A 17,454-nucleotide genomic window follows, 5' to 3' on the forward strand; every position below is an offset into this window, starting at 1 on the left:
TAGTCTATCGAGTTTATGTAAGAAGCTTAACTCGCAGAATAATAATAATAATGACAGACGAGAATGATACCGGGCATATATATATATATATATATATATATATATATATATATATATATATATATATATATATATATATATATATATATATATATATATATATATATATATACCGTTGACACTGTAACTGTTAATAATCACAGGATTCGTGTCTTACGTAATGTTTAAGTCGGGTGGAAACAAACGCGGCTCTTTTCATCAGATTGTCTCAGTTCTCGGTACAGGAGTTGGCAGCCATTAGTCAGACTTGGGCTCATAATCAGAACACTTTGCTCTCTCACCACGACTAATTTCAAAGACCATAGAGATGATTAGCCGTGTTTCCAGTCTTTCTCCTTTTAATAATGTAAAAATCTTGGTAATATGTCTCTAGAACCGTAAAAAAACATCCTTATAAACTCGTGTCACTTCTGAATGTAGCGGCCAGAAGAGTTCAAGAATATGGACCATACTTGTGGATATATACATACGTGGCTTTGCAATGCGGTCCCCTCATAGATACAGGTGCAAGTGGAGGTGGAGAGCAGGGAGAGGAAGTGGTCATCAGTATAGCCAAGTGGATAGGAGGGCAATACCTCACTCGCCCGTCCTGCCCGGAAATTCTTGAAAGTGTTTGCAGTTGTGGGTGAGAGAGAGAGAGAGAGAGAGAGAGAGAGAGAGAGAGAGAGAGAGAGAGAGAGAGAGAGAGAGAGAGAGAGAGAGAGAGAGAGAATACTTTACTCAAAAGTATTTATATATGTGATATTTTGCCATAAGAACAGTTGCCTTCTGCTTACCGATCACACACACACACACACACACACACACGCACACACACACACACACACACACACACACACACACACACACACACACACACACACACACACATCTACCTGTCACCACTATCTCGCTCACCGTGTCTTTCCTAATTAGCAAGACATAGGTAAAAATGTCCCTTAGATGACTAGTGATTCAAAGCGCACCTCATGAACACCATGAGAAACACGAACACATATTTGCGTCACAGTGGAGGAGTTGGTGGTTTGTGAAGTGACGTCAGCGAAGACCTGGGCTCGGAGGTGACGTCACGCGGCGGGAATGGTGGCGCCGCGGTCCACCTTCCTCCAGGTGGTGCGGTAGGGGCATGGGCGTGACGTGAGTGTCCTTGTGGCGGCGCAGAAAGTTGTGTCCGTACTTGTCTCTGCCCCTCACTACTCCCGCCTTCTCGTGTTTCTTGTTATCGAACGTGGGGTGATAACTTTCCGCGGGGAGGGGGCTGAGAAGGGGGGGGAAGGGCGGCGGAACAATAGCGGCGGTTATTACCAGGCGGAGGAGAAGAACCTGAGGTGGCATTATGGAGACGCTTTACAGTGCGGCCATTGTTCCTCGCGTGGTGGCAGGGCAGCGCCGCCCCGCCAGGCAGTGAAAACGGAATCCTGGCAGGACGTGAGTGCCGCGGGATGGCAGGATGTATGGACGCTACTTGAGGCAGTGGTGGTGGTGGTGACTGCTGCAGGTGACAGAGGGAGGAGGGGCGGAAACAGCAGGGTAACGAACCTCTCTGTTGTGCACGGGATGCGGCGCCGCCCTCTCCCTCACAATCAAGCTTTGGCTCTAGCGTCACGCTCGCTCTCTCTCACGCATGACGTCACCAGATGGCACGCGTCACCGCCCCTCGCACAACGCTGGGGAGAACACCACTGCCACCATCACTACCACTACCTCACTCCACACTGCATAGCTCCCCGGCACTCGAGATTAAATGTTTTCTAGCGAAGAAAGAGAAATGATCATGCGGTACTGAGTTACACATTCCTCGTACTGCAGTGCTGATCTGTGACTCACCCAGGTAGTCCCCGAATCATTATGCATATGAAACAACAAAAATAATGTAAATATATACAAGAATATGCTATTGAGCCTCATTACTATCCTCTTGGCAACACACACACACACACACACACACACACACACACACACACACAAGACCCTTGTTTACAAATTATGCCAAGCGCTAAGGTTAAAATGTGCCCGAAAGTTGTGCAGTATTGAGCAAAGGAGAGACATGCACTGGACAGGAGGTGGTGGTGGTGGAACGGTGGTGATGGTGGAGGAGGAAGAGGAGGGGGGGGGGTGTCACCTGATCAGCCGTGGTTGCCGTGTGGTGGGCTGGGCTGCTGGCTTGTTCGTCATCAGATCACACTCGTCAGGCTTTCCTCTTTCACTTTTTTGCTCCTTTCTTCCATCTACTTACTGCTGCTTCTTTTTCTTTCTTTTCTTTCTTTTTTCTTTTACTTCCTTCGTTCCTTCCTTCCTTCTTCATTTTCTTTTCTTCTTTTTCTTCTTTTTTATTATTATTATTATTATTATTATTATTATTATTATTATTATTATTATTATTATTATTATCTATCTTATTCTGATTTATTCTTCACCACACATCTTTGATATACGTCCAACTTACCTACACTCATGACACCAAATATGTGTTCTAATTTCACCACATGTCACAAACTGGTAATTGTGGTCAAGAAGTGGACTTGTTTAACCTTTTTCTAGAGTGTCATAGAGATGTGTTGCAGAGTACAGGCCACAAGGCTTCTCAGGTTGATGGTTCATTGGGGATGTGGTGGTTCTGAGTCTCACGTTTCATCTAAGTACCCTTATGAAATCCTTACGAAATAGCATTTTTTTTTTTTTTTTACCATCTTGAACTGTTCCATTGCATAACTGTGGTGGCTGCAGTCTTGGGAAGGAGTAAGAGCTGAGCTGTACATAGCTTTTGTCTTTTTTTGGTGTTCTTTTTTATAGATTTATTTATTTATTTATTTATTTGTATACCATACTAATACTACCATTTTCTTTCTTTGTAGGTGGCCATCAAAATTATAGACAAAACACAACTAAACCCTGGGTCATTACAAAAAGTAAGTGGCTGTAATGAATACTTTGCTTGGTTTTAAGCTGTAGATTTTCTAGTTCCTCTTATGAGCATAATGATCACAATTAAAGTTACTTTGACTTACACTCCTTTAATGTAATAGTGTCACATTAGCCAATACTCATCCTGCCCTCCTTTTTCTATTCTGTAAGTGGAGGCAAATGGAGGTTATTATAAGACAGTAGGTAATGGTTATAATGTTATCATGAATGTGGGCTGTGTACACAGCATAAATGTTTGCAGCTTTATAAACCATTGATCCCTTTTGTGTGTTGAGAGCCATTAATCATCTGTTTTTAAGGATGATGGTAGTGCAATACAGGTTGCTATGGTGGGAGTTGTTGTCAGTGTCATCATCACCACCACCACCACCACCACCACCACCACCACCACCATCATCATCATCATCATCATCATCATCATCATCATCATCATCAGTAGTTTTAAATAAGCCAGGTTTCTTTCTACATGGATCAGCCTTAGCCCCCAATGGCAGCTTGCCAGGCTGCATTATTTTGTACAACCTGTTTGACAGGTCCTCTAGTTTCTAGGTATGTCTCTGGACCTCATTCCATGACTTCACTACTGCTTTCGGCTTGAAAATATTCAACAATTCAGTCATTCCTATTTTTCTTTTCTCATGTCTAGACCATTGTAATCTATTATTATTACAGCCATGATGCACCCAACCCCAAAGTCACCTCATCTCTTGTTGACTCATCTGCTAGAATAGCATTGCACGTGTCTCTCCTTGGTCTTTTTAAAATATGTCTATTTCTTGACATCGTCTTTAACATGCTAGGCTTTGTTGTTACACCAAAGGCATTATGACAAATGACCTGAGGATCCGTAAAGCCCAGTATTTGCTTTGATGGAAGGCACATGTCATGGAATCATTGACTTTTTATGGTAAAAGTCAGGTATCATAACATTTGATAAAAGTTAAAAGTTTGCCATCAGACAGATCCCAGCAGATGCAGTATTGAATAGTAATCATGTATCCAGATTTCTTTAGAGTTATACCTCCCTTGTTAGTGATAAATTTTTGAAAAGTAGTATTTGCATTCCATTTTGACATCATCCACTCTCATCATCAAAGAATAAAAAAATTCCTTCATGAATAATTGTATGCGTCTTTTTCAACAGCTGTTCCGAGAGGTGCGAATCATGAAAATCCTTGACCATCCAAACATCGTCAAACTCTTCCAAGTAAGTTTTATATTTTGTAATTGTCTTTGGACTATGGCTCTGTTTTACAGTTACTATGTTTAGTGTGGTGCAGTACATCAATTAAATCAGTTTAGAAAATAATATATTAATCAATATAATGATAATATGACTAGATCTAGGAAAGCATTTATTGAGAGGGAGAAACTAAACATATGCAAGTTGCAGGTAAAATGTATGATTGGAGATTTATAGTGGTGTCTGATAATAATGATCATTTTCCTAATTTTTCCTCAGGTAATAGAAACAGAAAAGACATTGTACCTGGTAATGGAGTATGCTAGTGGAGGAGAGGTTTTTGACTATTTGGTCTTCCATGGTAGAATGAAGGAGAAGGAGGCCAGGGCAAAGTTCAGACAGGTAAGCGTCTTGTAAGGTTTCTTGTTGTTGTTGATTACATGGTCTTTCTTTAACTCTGCTTTCTGATGTCATGGACTACGAGCTTTACATGAATTTAACCCATGTTCTTTAAATGTAACTTGTTAAATTTAATCACTATTTAATAAAATGTTATAATTAATGCAGAGGTAGTGTCTTTGGTATCTGTTGATTTTAACACATAATACATTAGATTTAATACTTAAATGTAACTAAGATTCTAAAAATTCATGGGCCAAAAACACCAGAAAATTAAATTACTTTTTTTGTGGATTCTTTTGAATTAGAGCAGGTAACTTTTTTGTAGTAGACTCTTCAGCAGTTTGAGTGACAATACCTTCTTATTTTCAGATTGTCTCTGCTGTGCAGTACTGTCATCAAAAGAAGATCATTCACAGAGATTTAAAAGCAGAAAATTTACTCTTAGATTCTGAAATGGTCATCAAAATAGCAGACTTTGGTTTTAGTAATGAGTTTACACCAGGGAACAAATTGGACACATTCTGTGGTAGCCCCCCTTATGCAGCACCTGAGCTATTTCAAGGTGGGTTCATCACCTTCATGAAGTGAAATTTTTGATGATATAAAAAGTCATGGTTTTATGTTATGCAATTCAAATTTGAATTGTAGTGTTATAAAAAAATCATAGACTTCATTACAAAATTCTGTCTGAAGTTTCTAATGGGGAGTTTTCTGAACTAAACTGCTAGATGTCATTGCTGCTCAGCTAACTGTAGGAAAGAGCTAAAATATTGTTGTAGTAAGTCCCAGGTGCGTAAAGATGCATAGAACATTGATCATCATGATACTATTGAAATGATGTATCGACTTTTTCAATATCTGCTATGGATAATATTGAGACAATGTGGTCAAATTAATTATTTTTTGTGTGGTTATCGAGTAAACTGCTAGCTTTATCTTGGATAAAGCATATTACAAGTATAAAAACTATTGATTTGGACAATGAAAAAAATTAAAAAATCACACTACTGTATAGTATGACACAACCTACTTAGTAACATCATGATATATGGCTCTATTTTTTTTTGTGGGGATTTTAGCATCCCTCTCACGAAGCGAGCGACAAGACAAAGTAATCGAGAACCAAAACAAACATCTCTCAGGCGATCTTGCTGCTGCTGTAGTGTCCAGCTACCGTAATCCATTGCTTAGGGCGTAGTGGAGATGGGCACTGCAGCAACATTCAACTTCTTGTCCAACAACACGTTTCTTAAGTTCAACCAGCTTGGCCAAGTCAGGTGTTTGTTTTGGTTAGAGATACAGCATTACTATCGCCAGGGCACTCGAGTTGCTAATTTTTTTTATTAAAATTGCCATTTCCATAAACTAAGAAGATCTATGTAATTTGGACTTTTGACTGTCACAAACATGTTGCCTTTATGTTTATTGTCATCTAGATTAAGACGTTTCCAATCAAGAGTGTATTCATTTGGAAATCTTAAGATGACCAAATAAATCTAAATGCCAATTCACTAGAAGATCAACTTATATACATTTGTTCATGAAAAGAGTTTGATTTTACTTGTGTTACTACTTAGAAGGGATTACGTAGAAAAATATATTATATAAGCCCATTGCATCTTCATGCAAATAACATAACACTGTAGGTATATCTGATATTGCTTGTAAGTGAGAGAAGAGTTTTTGTCAGTGCTGCCACCTGATGACAACCACTAGTTCTGAAAACTCCCCATTGCAGAATTGGTTTATACTGAAGCAAGTTTTTTTTTTTTTTCTTTTCAGGCAAGAAGTATGATGGCCCGGAGGTGGATGTGTGGTCATTGGGTGTGATACTCTACACACTTGTGTCTGGCTCACTACCCTTTGATGGGTCTAACTTAAAAGAATTAAGAGAACGGGTACTAAGAGGGAAGTATCGTATACCTTTCTACATGTCAACTGACTGTGAAAACCTGCTCAAGAAGTTCCTGGTGCTCAACCCAGCACGACGGGCATCACTAGAGGTGAGATAGCCTAATGTGGGATGGGAGTCCTTGTCCATGAATTATTATTGTGTTTTTTTTACACATGGAACAGAAGAAATTATTATGTAATTTGGTGTAATTTTGTTTATAGTGATTAGATGGTGATACCCTATTGATATAGTTTTTTTTTTTTTTAATAGGAATAAAATGAAAAATTATGTATTCCTTACCTTTTGTAGAATTCTTATATTCTTCCATGTTATAGATTGTTTCTATACTATTTATTGAAATTTTTTCTTGATAATATGGTGTATGATTCTATAACTAACTATATGCAATACTTTCATACTTGCAGACAATAATGAAAGACAGATGGATGAATATCGGCTATGAGGATGATGAACTAAAGCCGTATGTGGAACCTGTTATGGACTATGATGATGTAAAAAGAATTGAAATCCTAAGTGAAATGGGTTACCTAAGGACGGAGATTGAGGAAAGTTTGAAAGGTCAGAAGTATGATGATGTGTATGCCACCTACCTGCTGCTGGGACGGAGATCTTCAGATGTGGGTATCACCTTCTCTTGTTTACTTTGTACATAAAAGATAGGGCTACTGATAGAAGAGAGTAGCAACTATAATGTAAGTAGAAATCTGTGTTGTTACAGTGATTTTCCTTCAGAACATCACATTTTGATTATTACTGGAAACTTATCTGACGCAATAGAAACTAGAAATTTTTAATGAGTTATTTTGATTTTGACCAATTTCATTTATTACAGTTGTTTATATAATTCCATTACCATTCAGTTATTGATATTTTTAGATTAATCTGATGCCATTTTTAACTAATTTAGGTCATTACTCTTTTACATTGTTGCTGTTTTGTAAAATTATTTAAGCTTTATAACTGAAAAGCTTTTATTTGTTGGATAGTATGTGAGTTAACCATAAAAAAAAGGGATAATGAAAGCTGCCACTTCAGCTTGAGAGTGACAGCTTAAGATCATGAATATTGTGTGAATCTCTTCCTAGAAATAGCACAGGAGGAAATTAACCATAAAAACTTGAGGAATAATGGTGGGTGCTATTTCAGCTTGAGAGTGACGGCTCCAGGTCAGGAAGCTCCCTTTCACTGCGCAACACGAGTCTAACACCCCGAGGTCAGGAGTCCAGTGGAGCCGCCCAGTCCCCATCTCACTCGCACCGAGGAGTCCACCGCTCGGTCTCGGCCACCAACTCTAAGCCTTCCTCTCGTAGAGCATCTTCTGGTGGGGAGACCATTCGTGAGTTGAAACACGGGCATCGCAGTGGCTCACACCCTCCCCTTCCTCCACCCACCACTAATTTTATTTTGGTTTTAATTGCACTACCTCGTGGTCCCTCTGTCTTTGAGTTTGTTTTGGTTGTTAATTTATCCTAACCTGTTCTCTTTTCTAACTTTTTAAAACACATTGGTGATCCCCCTTGGCTATCCAATGATTTGCACCAGCTTTGCAGTGGCATTAGTTAACACAGTTAACAATTTTGTTAACCAGTTAATTTTGTTCGTCTACTGATTGATTGATTGATTTACATGTTTGTTTATTTTGTTTTACTTTAACTTGTCCACACCTAACTCCAGCATTTACCTAAAGTTTCTAAGTTGCATGTATTACTTACATGTGATAATTTTTATCACCACCATTATACACATCTAATGCAGAGAATAATTTTAGTATCAATCACTAAGCTTTGATGTTTCTAATTAATGTCACAATAACACTTTTAAAAGTTGCACATGTTAATCAAGATGAGGTATAAAGAAGAAATTTCTTCAGTAACTTTACATCACTATCAGTTCCTAGTAATTAACTAATGATAAGCTTTAACATGCTACTTTCCTCATAGATTCTTCAACACATACCATTTATATTTACTGAACTAAGTTTCAGTTTTTGTGCGTTTATTTAATCTCCTTAAAATGAATCTGCTTATTCACACTCAATCTTTTCATGTTTATTTCATCACTTTAGCCTTTCATGCCTTCACACATTCCTAACATCAAATCATTCATTCCCCATTCATATAAAATTAATGCTTACACTGTCTTACCTCCTAAGCACTCACTTTGTCTTAGATAGATTAAGAAATGTTTAAGAACAGGAAATGCAAGCTGAAAACCATAGTAAGGGCAAAGGAAACCAGTCTGGCCCTCTGAAGTTTATTTTCAAGTTTTACAAGAATTGCTGCTGATCTTTCCAGGAGTTAGTTTTAGTTCTTTTAAGCAAGTAGAAATTGAAGATTGTCAACTTGAAGATATAAGTTTTGCTTTGACTTTGGTGATACTGATGTCGTCTTCACATGTACCCATTGTGGCTCACTTCTCCCATGTTCCTTCAGACAGGGCCTGAATATTCATGATTTTTCATATATCATAAAATGGAGTGTTTCTAGTATCGTGCATTCTAGATACAAAATTAGTGTGTGTAGTTCAATCCTAGTCATGTTCTTTAGACCATTTGAATACACAGCCATTTGTTGTTTGGTGGGATCTTAAGTGACTTGTATTTCCACAAACATCAGTGTAACATATCTGAAGTGCATTTATGAAAATAGCACAGGAAGAAGAATAATTGCACTAGAATGGTAGTAGGTTTTCTCCCCATTTGAAAGCAACCCCTCCCTCCCATCAAGTGAGGAAGTACAGTTTCCAAAAAGTAAGTAGCGTTATTTACATATGAACCCTTCAAGCCATCTCCGTCCTGTCAGTTGTGTATGACCACCTTGCAGTGTAATGGTTTAATGAGTTCAGGAAAGAATGCAAATGTTCTAACTTTCCACCTGAAATGCAGCATCGAGGTTGTAAAGCTGTTGAGGGCCAGCTCTTAACCTTGCTTGCTATCATCCCTGCTTTCCTCATTTTGTTCAAACCAAACAACATAAAAGTAATTTATATTAAGGCTGCCAGCATAACATGCAAGAATATGATTTATTGCTTCTGTTGGGTCTTGACATTTTTTTTTTTTTTTTGCAACAATAATGGTGGAACAGTGCATCTTTCATTACAACTTCATCAACAAAAATATGAATGATTTAATTTTATGATACGTTAATCTTGATGAAACTTGCAATTGGATGGACATCAATGAAAGTTGGTAAGAAATGCACTGTTAATAAAAGTGTTTTGTTTACTTTTAGTTCATGATATGCTTGGTTATGGAATATCACTCAAAATGTTGCTGCCTGCTTGTCTGAAATGCTATCACCAGAGCCCCAGATGTCCGCTGTTTTTAACTATACAATATCAGATGTTAAAGTATAATTTTCTTTCTAAGAGAAGATACACGCATGGTTTTATATAATGATCTTCATCTTTGTGTATAAGCAAGAGCTGCTACAGTTACATAGATCTTATTTCAATAGTCAGTTCAGCTACCAGCAGCCATGAGATACAGAATTTTATTTATGATTTATAACTTAACAGGTGGTGGAGGAACAACTCCTGTGTCAACTAATGCACAGAACCATGCAGGAACCAACAACTTCCGGCGGCAGAACACTGTTGATTCTGCAACCATCAGGGAGAACACTGCCAGGCTGGCACAAGGAGGGGTTCCCACTACCTCTAGTTCCCGCTCAGCGGCACTCAAGAACCAAAACATCACTGCCCTAGATCCTTCAGGGGCACCAAGCAAGACTGGAGGTAAGTGGAGGTTCAAGAAAGATGGATAAGTTGCTCCTGCAAAGGAAGAAAATTATTGTAATGAAGGTTAGGTGCTATTATAGTTTGTAAAACCAGAAGTACATGAGAGTGACGTGGAATGAAGGAAAGTTTCATTTAGGTTGATGTGTGTGTGTGTGTGTGGAAGTGAAATTTGGACTAAACTGTTTGTTTGTGAGTGCATACAGGCTTGGTAGTGAAGGGGATGAAGAAGAGATGGAAACTTTTGGAAAAAATATTAATGCAGTGCTGGAATATCTCACTGTTCACCTGTGGAGTGTAATAACTGAAGGTTTAGTTGGTAGTGTGTCCAGAAGAAATTAACAGAAAATTATAGAGTTTTACAGTGTGAAAAGGTACCTGAAAGTACTTTCTTTGGAAAGAAAAGTATAAGTATGCATGAGTAAAATGAGGAAGGAAAGGAGTTATCAACAGAGCAATCATGGGTTATATGATTGTGTCCACAAATGTAGTAACAAATACACGCAGCTTCCTTGTTCTTGACATGATAAGTTGATTGAACCAGTTCTTCTAGGCCATGTCTACTGATGCATTCTCAACTGTTCCATGTTTATCCTTATTGTGAGAGACTGTTCTTCCTTATTCCATTGACTTCCCTCTTGCATTTAACATGCTAATTACCCTGTCCATCTGTCTCATCCATGGTGTTCCCCAAGTCTTTCACCTCACTCATCTGATCCAGTTTCCTTCTTTATCCATTGCTCCTCCATCTCTACATTTCCAGACTATTGTAACGCTCCCTGTTCTGCTTAGTCAGGCAACTCTCCTAACACAAGTTCTTTGCACTTTCTCATTCATCATTTACTTCATATGTGTAGCTCCTCACACATTCCTCAGACACCTTACCTGCATTTATATTCAATCTCTGCTTCTCTCCTGCTCCTGCAGTGCCTACTGAAGGAAATATAATCAGGGGCTGAAAACTGAGTATTTTGTTGAATTCAAACAGGCATACTGTGCCTTGTAGAGTGTGAGGGTGAATGGAATGTAAGTATGTGTGTTTTCTGTTTTGAGTGGCTGGTCCTTTACAATTTTTATTGGTTGTCTTCATTGTGACATCTAGACAAGATATAAATAAGTAAATAATATGGGTAAAGTGTGAATAGTTATACTTTAACATCTGATATTATGTGTAATTGAAAACAGTATGTGAAATACCAACAAAAGTATTTCAGACAAGCAAATCTTGAGTAATATATTCCATAACCATACACATGAGCAACAACAAGAAGGTTGTTATGTTAACGGTGTATTTCTTCGAACCCTCATCGAATGTCCAACCAGTTCCTTTCAATCCCTTTGTGCTTATGGAATTTCTCATACTTATCTTATATTTTGTGTGAGGATGAATGTCCTCAAAAATTATCCAAAGCCTTCCATTTTCCTAAGGTTCTCATAACAGGAAATAGGTATTTAAATGTGAACTTCTCAGAGCACATTTAGCTGTAAAATAGACCTGAAGCACCCCAAGGCATTAGAGATTTATGCTAGTCCAGTATTGTATGGCCCTGTATTGGAGTCTCAAACTATGTTATCTTTAGTTTTTAACTGATTTTATCTGTATGTGCACTGCTCTTCCATTATAGCTCTCTCTCTCTCTCTCTCTCTCTCTCTCTCTCTCTCTCTCTCTCTCTCTCTCTCTCTCTCTCTCTCTCTCTCTCTCTCTCTCTCTCTCTCTCTCTCTCTCTCTCTCTCTCTCTCTCTCTCTCTCTCTCTCTCTCTCAGAAGATGCCACTATTATGGATACTGAATGTGTTTTGGAACAAGGTATGCTAATGTTGGTGTCTTTACAAGCTTTATGCAAGAAAATTAGTCTATCCATGTACATACTGTACCAGGCTGACATCTCTTAAAGGAATGTAACTGAAACACATATTAAACAACCATGGTAACACCACACATCCCTGTCTCACTCCCACTTTATAGCAAAACAGTAACTGAGCTCTCCCTCCACCATTGCACATGCACTTGTCTCCCCTATAAAGTGTCTTGACTCCCTTCAATAACTGCTCTGCCACTATAAATTTTCAGTCTTCCAAAGAGCTTCTTTCTTTGCTCAGGCACTTGCTTTTCACCAGCATTTATGATTATAATTAACTTTATTGTTCTTTCTGCTGTCTCCTCGCATACTAAACATTCAAAAAGATTTTCATAGACCTTTAAATTCTTCACAACATATAAGAACTCCATCTTTTCTCTTCCATCTCATACTTAGTGCACTCGCCACTCATTTCTCTCTCTTTCTCTCTCTCTAAACCTCTTTCCAGAAAAGCTTATTCTTACTGAACTTTTTACTCAGTTTCTTAATAAAATATTTGTCTACTTTCATCCACTTTGTGGAGAACTACCCTTTCCTTATCCAAGATTTCTATTTGATCATCCTTTTCTCTCATTTTTCCTGTTACATTCCTTCATAACATTTTATTGTATGCTCTCCTTTTCTTTTTTCCTAGCCTCCTTTGCCTCATATATCCACTGTGCACTTCCCTTCCCCTTCCTTTAAGTACTTGACACTCAACCATGATAATAGTGCTAGACGTAGAGCACATCACCACTCCCATGGATCCACATCACTAGTCTTGGAATCACCTCTAGTTAGAACTTTCACAATAATCATCCCTGGGGACTAGGGAAACCAACCATCATGTCAATAGAGGTTTTTCCCACTCCATGTATTATATCATCATTCAGAGGATTTTTATGGTTTTATTTTTTGATTAATTTATACCTAGATAACATAAGGTGATAGTAGGTTTCATTGAGGAACATTTTCAGCAGGAGCAGGTGCAGCGACAAGTCCTGGTGTTGGCAAGTCCCGCACTGCCCAGAAGAGCAACACCATAACCACCAGAATGAGTGGTTCCGGCAGACGCTCAACAATCACCTACGACCCCAGTAAAGCATCGTCAACGGAAAAGACGAATATTACGAATGTTCCGGATTCTGCCAGGTATATATATTCAAAATTCAAATCCAAGTCTTTTTTTATGTGGTGTGTCCCATTAAGTACATTTAAACTTTTACATTGGCCCTTTCACTAACACAACAGTATCATAACAATATTATCCTAATAGTACATCTAATATAATACTGCAAAAATTTCCAAGTATCCGTATTGTAACAAAATTTTCCGATCTGTTAACATGATACAAGATAATATTTATATGGGACTCACTAGAATATATCCATTTGAATGTTACTTTGTCCTGGTCTTTAGTGGGGATACTTGAGATCCTCAGCACCATTGCCTACGACATGAGAAATGACCAGCTTGAGACTGTACCTGTCTTGCTATGCCAGCCTGCTGTCAGTTGTGAAATTCTTTCTGTGGTGTCTAGGGGGACAACAAGGAGTAAAGAGCTTTTGTGAAGAATATCACACTCACCAGCTTCTCACTGATTGCCTTTGCTTTTGGAACCCTTTACCTTGCAGCAAGTGTTGCATGTTATTTCAAGATATGTAATTACTCCTTGATTGATATATTCATGTCTCCTTACAGAAGTGATTTTCATCATTCATATTTAGTATGTAAGCCAGAAGTACTGTGGCTAATTGAAATTAGGTTTACTATTTAAAGTCTTTATGAATTCAACATTTCATGGCATTTCAAAAATTCCATTTGACATGACAGATTTTCTGTAGAATTTAGTTCTGTACTTATGACTATATTTTGCTTGATGCTTATGAATAGTATGACATCTGACAGTATGATAATTTTTCTTGTCATATATGAAATTCAGAAATTTTCACAGGTGACAGCATTGAACACAAATTTTTGAAGAAATTTTTGCCATTCATTATAGGTAGTCCTCACTTTTGACCAGGTTTTAGATTCACTGCAAAAAAAAATTATTTGCATTATTCAACTATTTGATTGGCACCTCACTTTCTGATCACAAATTTTTATATGTATCAATGCATTTAGATATACACTTTATCTGAATGACATTGTAATACCACAGCTTTTTAGATGCCACAATTTCTTGACCATCTACTCTTTTATTTAATTTATATTTTCTTAGATATTCTCTGGAGGAGTCTCTGATAAGACTCACAAAAATCTCATTTACATCTGCATATAGTCCATAAGGTAAATCTGAATTGGTGAAGAAAAATTTCAATAATTCCTTATGCCTTTAGGGGCTCACAGGGAGAGAGTAACGTGTGTAATGAAGCCATTGTCCACACGGTTCAGGAGTGAGTACAATTTATGACCCCCCCCCCCCCCATCCACCTGATCCCTGCCCCCTGATGCAGGCCCTCCATCTTTAGGACAACCTCAGTAACTGCCTTTGTATAATTGTGTGATCTGAACATTATACAAATGAGCTCACTCTTGAGAAGCTTGAATGTGTTGGCTGTGTTGCTGGCAGCCATCGATCACTACCAAGGGTGTAATCATTGAGGTTAAGCTAAAAATGTTATCCTGCATCTGTTTTGAGGTTGGCTAACACTTTTCTTGAAGTCATTTTCCTCTAGTGTGCCTCAGGAAAATGGTCATGACAAATCAGAAGCAGAGCCCGTAATACTCTTAATATTGGCTGGTTACACACATTCAAAACTGTGACCCAACAAGGTAGTGGAGGATATTTTGAAACCAATGACCATGTTTATTATGTGAATGTTAATAGTTAATCCCTGACAATTGCTTTGTGCAAAACTGCCCCCCAATGGGATTCACAATCTTGCCAAAGATCTTTACACAAGAAAAGTGAGTATGCACTTGTCAGTAATTTTCTGCCATAAACTGATGAATGTACAGACTCGCTCGCCTCCACTACTAGATCTTGTTGCCCAGAACTTGCTACAGTGTGAACTCAAAAATAGTGGCACTTGTACACTTACACGGACTCGTCACATAAGGGCTTTGGGTGCTTGTTAGCATTGTGCCTTTTTAGAGAAGTAACAAGTAAGAAATGGTGAATGAGGTTAAGCTATTACATAATCAAGAAGTAATGTTTAAGTATGATTGCATTCTTGGAGTTTTAACTGTGTAAGTGGGAATTTACTATTTGATAGTCCTAAATTAGATTTAAGAGAGGTCCGTGAAGGCGTATTTGTCCCTGTAGGTGCATGATGCCTCAGATGCTCAGCACTGGTCAGAGAGGGGCTAGTACTGAGCAGTGCCTTCCCTAACTCCCAAGTTTATGCTGAACATTGGTTTTTAGTGTACTAGAGTGTGATAAATAACAATTTTTGTTTTTTGTTTTCGTATCTTTCACTGCAATTCACAAAATTGCTTATGAAAGTAGACATGCTACTGTGCTGGAGCTTTCAGTACTCCTGCTCTAGATATATTCCAAATGGATTCAGGCATAGCAGGAGGCCCAATAGCTCTGCAGTAGATGGTGAAGTTTGTTACTTACCAACAACAGAGAGATCTGACCCCTATGTGTTGTCTGTCTGTCTGTCAGTGTCCACATTCCTGTTAGGCGCTCGTTCTTTCCCGCGAGACTCGCCTGCAAAACTCTGAGTGGTTTTATCCGAGGGTGAGTAAGCGCTTGTGTCATCCCAGGATACAGTGTGAAGATGGCACCATTCAGTTTATGATCTTTAGGACTGTGCTCCTATATGATTGTTATTCTGTTTATAATATCTTTTTGATGGAATTGCATTATATAATGCCCAAGAAAATTTATTTAAACCAAAATTGAATGGTGCAGTATAAGTCTTTGATTTGTATTATTAAACTGGCTGCCTTTCCTTCCCTGCTGATTCACACCCCAGCTGTTGATTTGATCAGACTACCCTCTAAGAAGTGTATGTCTTGATTGTTGAATGGCTATAGTTCTATTTGACCTCCCTTTTCCAGTCTGCCTTTGTGTAAACCAAAGCTCGTGTAATGTCACTGTGTCATTCATGCACTAATTGTACTGTGTACAGAAGTTAATAATAATGCCTTACACATAATCCTTGCCAACACTTAGCGCCACCCACCCTCAGATAAACAAGAATTCAGCTTTTGGTTTGCCATAAACTTGACCAGTTCTGATATGTGACAATGAATGTTCGATGTGTAATTAGTAACTTTCATTGGATGCTGCAAACCAGAGCTCTGAATTGTAAGACAGAACATCTATATATACTGCACACAGAACTACAAATGTATGACTACCTTGAGACATGATAACCACTAGTTATGACCTAGGACACTTGACAGTGCATAGGCTGTCAACTCCTGTGTTGGTATATCTGAAGTGAGTACTAAATCAAAGTGGCTTATGTGGCAGATAACTAATGCTGCTGCTGTTACTGCTGCTACTGCTATTGCAAGTGCTGCTTGTAGTGCTACTGCTGCCCATAACAAACTTCAAGCCCTTATCCAATGCATCTGTTCCCTCCGTTGACTCTCTGGGTCTGTGGTCTCCTGGATTTTGATGGTTTCCCGTGCATGACTTACTCAGTCACAGGCACCTTCTTCTAGTTGAGCCTTTGTTTATATACCTAAAAAGCCTTCTTGGGAACATTTTACTGCTATGTTCATAGCTGATTTCTCAGGGACATGAGTGATATAGCTGTCTAAGGCAGCTATCTTTGTTCATCCCTGATGGCAATTATATTAATAAGGATGGTGACAGTCAGTGGCTTCTCATTGGTATGTGGCTCAGAAGGGGGTGAGTGACAGCCTGCGTGTGTGTCCATGTGTGTGTGGCCTGTCATAACTCTGGTTGTCTTGTGACTACAGTGGTGTGGCTGCAGTACCACTCCTCCCTGGGGCCCCTCCCTCATGTGTGGTGGGGGCCCCGGTGGACAGCCTGTCCCATGGCCACCCCTCGACAGCCACTAACTCTCGACCTGCAAAAGGTCATTTCAAGTCAGCGTCCATTTCTGCGGGCACGGGTGCTGGTCCAGGTCGAGTGGATCTCTCGCCCCTAGACCACCCCCTAGATCCTTTACGGTCAAGGTAGTATGTCTCTGTGTGGGTGCACACAAATTGTTGCTTTCTGCTTGCACCTTCACCTGTGTCTTCTGCTCCTGCACCATTCCAGTGTCAGTGTCGTTTCCCTCCAGAACGTATTCATGAGAGTTGCATGGCAGCTTGTATATAGCAGGCATAGCATAAGCCACATACATACACACCATTACACATTCTGGTCAGTTCGAGCCTACCAAGATCTGGTATCTGTAAAGGGTGGTGTGACGAGCCTAACAATAAATTTTGCATGACCTTTGTAGTTCTGTTGCCTTCAAATGT

The 17,454-nt window shown here is 38.9% G+C and overlaps 1 protein-coding gene across 22 annotated transcripts in view; it reads left to right on the forward strand.

Annotated features, from left to right (window-relative positions):
• LOC135102080 (serine/threonine-protein kinase MARK2-like) overlaps nt 1-17,454 on the forward strand; it is a 128,037-nt gene that overhangs the window by 98,576 nt on the left and 12,007 nt on the right. For 13 of the 22 annotated variants that reach the window (XR_010269514.1, XR_010269513.1, XM_064006789.1 and 10 more), the window contains 10 exons: nt 2,916-2,969; nt 4,130-4,192; nt 4,448-4,570; nt 4,940-5,132; nt 6,353-6,573; nt 6,890-7,102; nt 7,632-7,821; nt 10,002-10,220; nt 13,035-13,209; nt 16,945-17,163. Coding sequence is in view for 19 of the 22 variants with exons in the window: in XM_064006789.1 (XP_063862859.1) it covers nt 2,916-2,969; nt 4,130-4,192; nt 4,448-4,570; nt 4,940-5,132; nt 6,353-6,573; nt 6,890-7,102; nt 7,632-7,821; nt 10,002-10,220; nt 13,035-13,209; nt 16,945-17,163 (1,670 nt within the window). In the remaining 3 variants the exon portion in view is untranslated. Of the gene's footprint in view, nt 1-2,915; nt 2,970-4,129; nt 4,193-4,447; nt 4,571-4,939; nt 5,133-6,352; nt 6,574-6,889; nt 7,103-7,631; nt 7,822-10,001; nt 10,221-13,034; nt 13,210-14,399; nt 14,457-15,673; nt 15,749-16,944; nt 17,164-17,454 lie in introns of all 22 variants that reach the window. The other 9 variants (XR_010269515.1, XM_064006805.1, XM_064006802.1 and 6 more) reach the window with 7 other exon arrangements.

This window comes from Scylla paramamosain, chromosome 7, assembly GCF_035594125.1.
Source record: "Scylla paramamosain isolate STU-SP2022 chromosome 7, ASM3559412v1, whole genome shotgun sequence".
Taxonomy (NCBI): domain Eukaryota; kingdom Metazoa; phylum Arthropoda; class Malacostraca; order Decapoda; family Portunidae; genus Scylla; species Scylla paramamosain.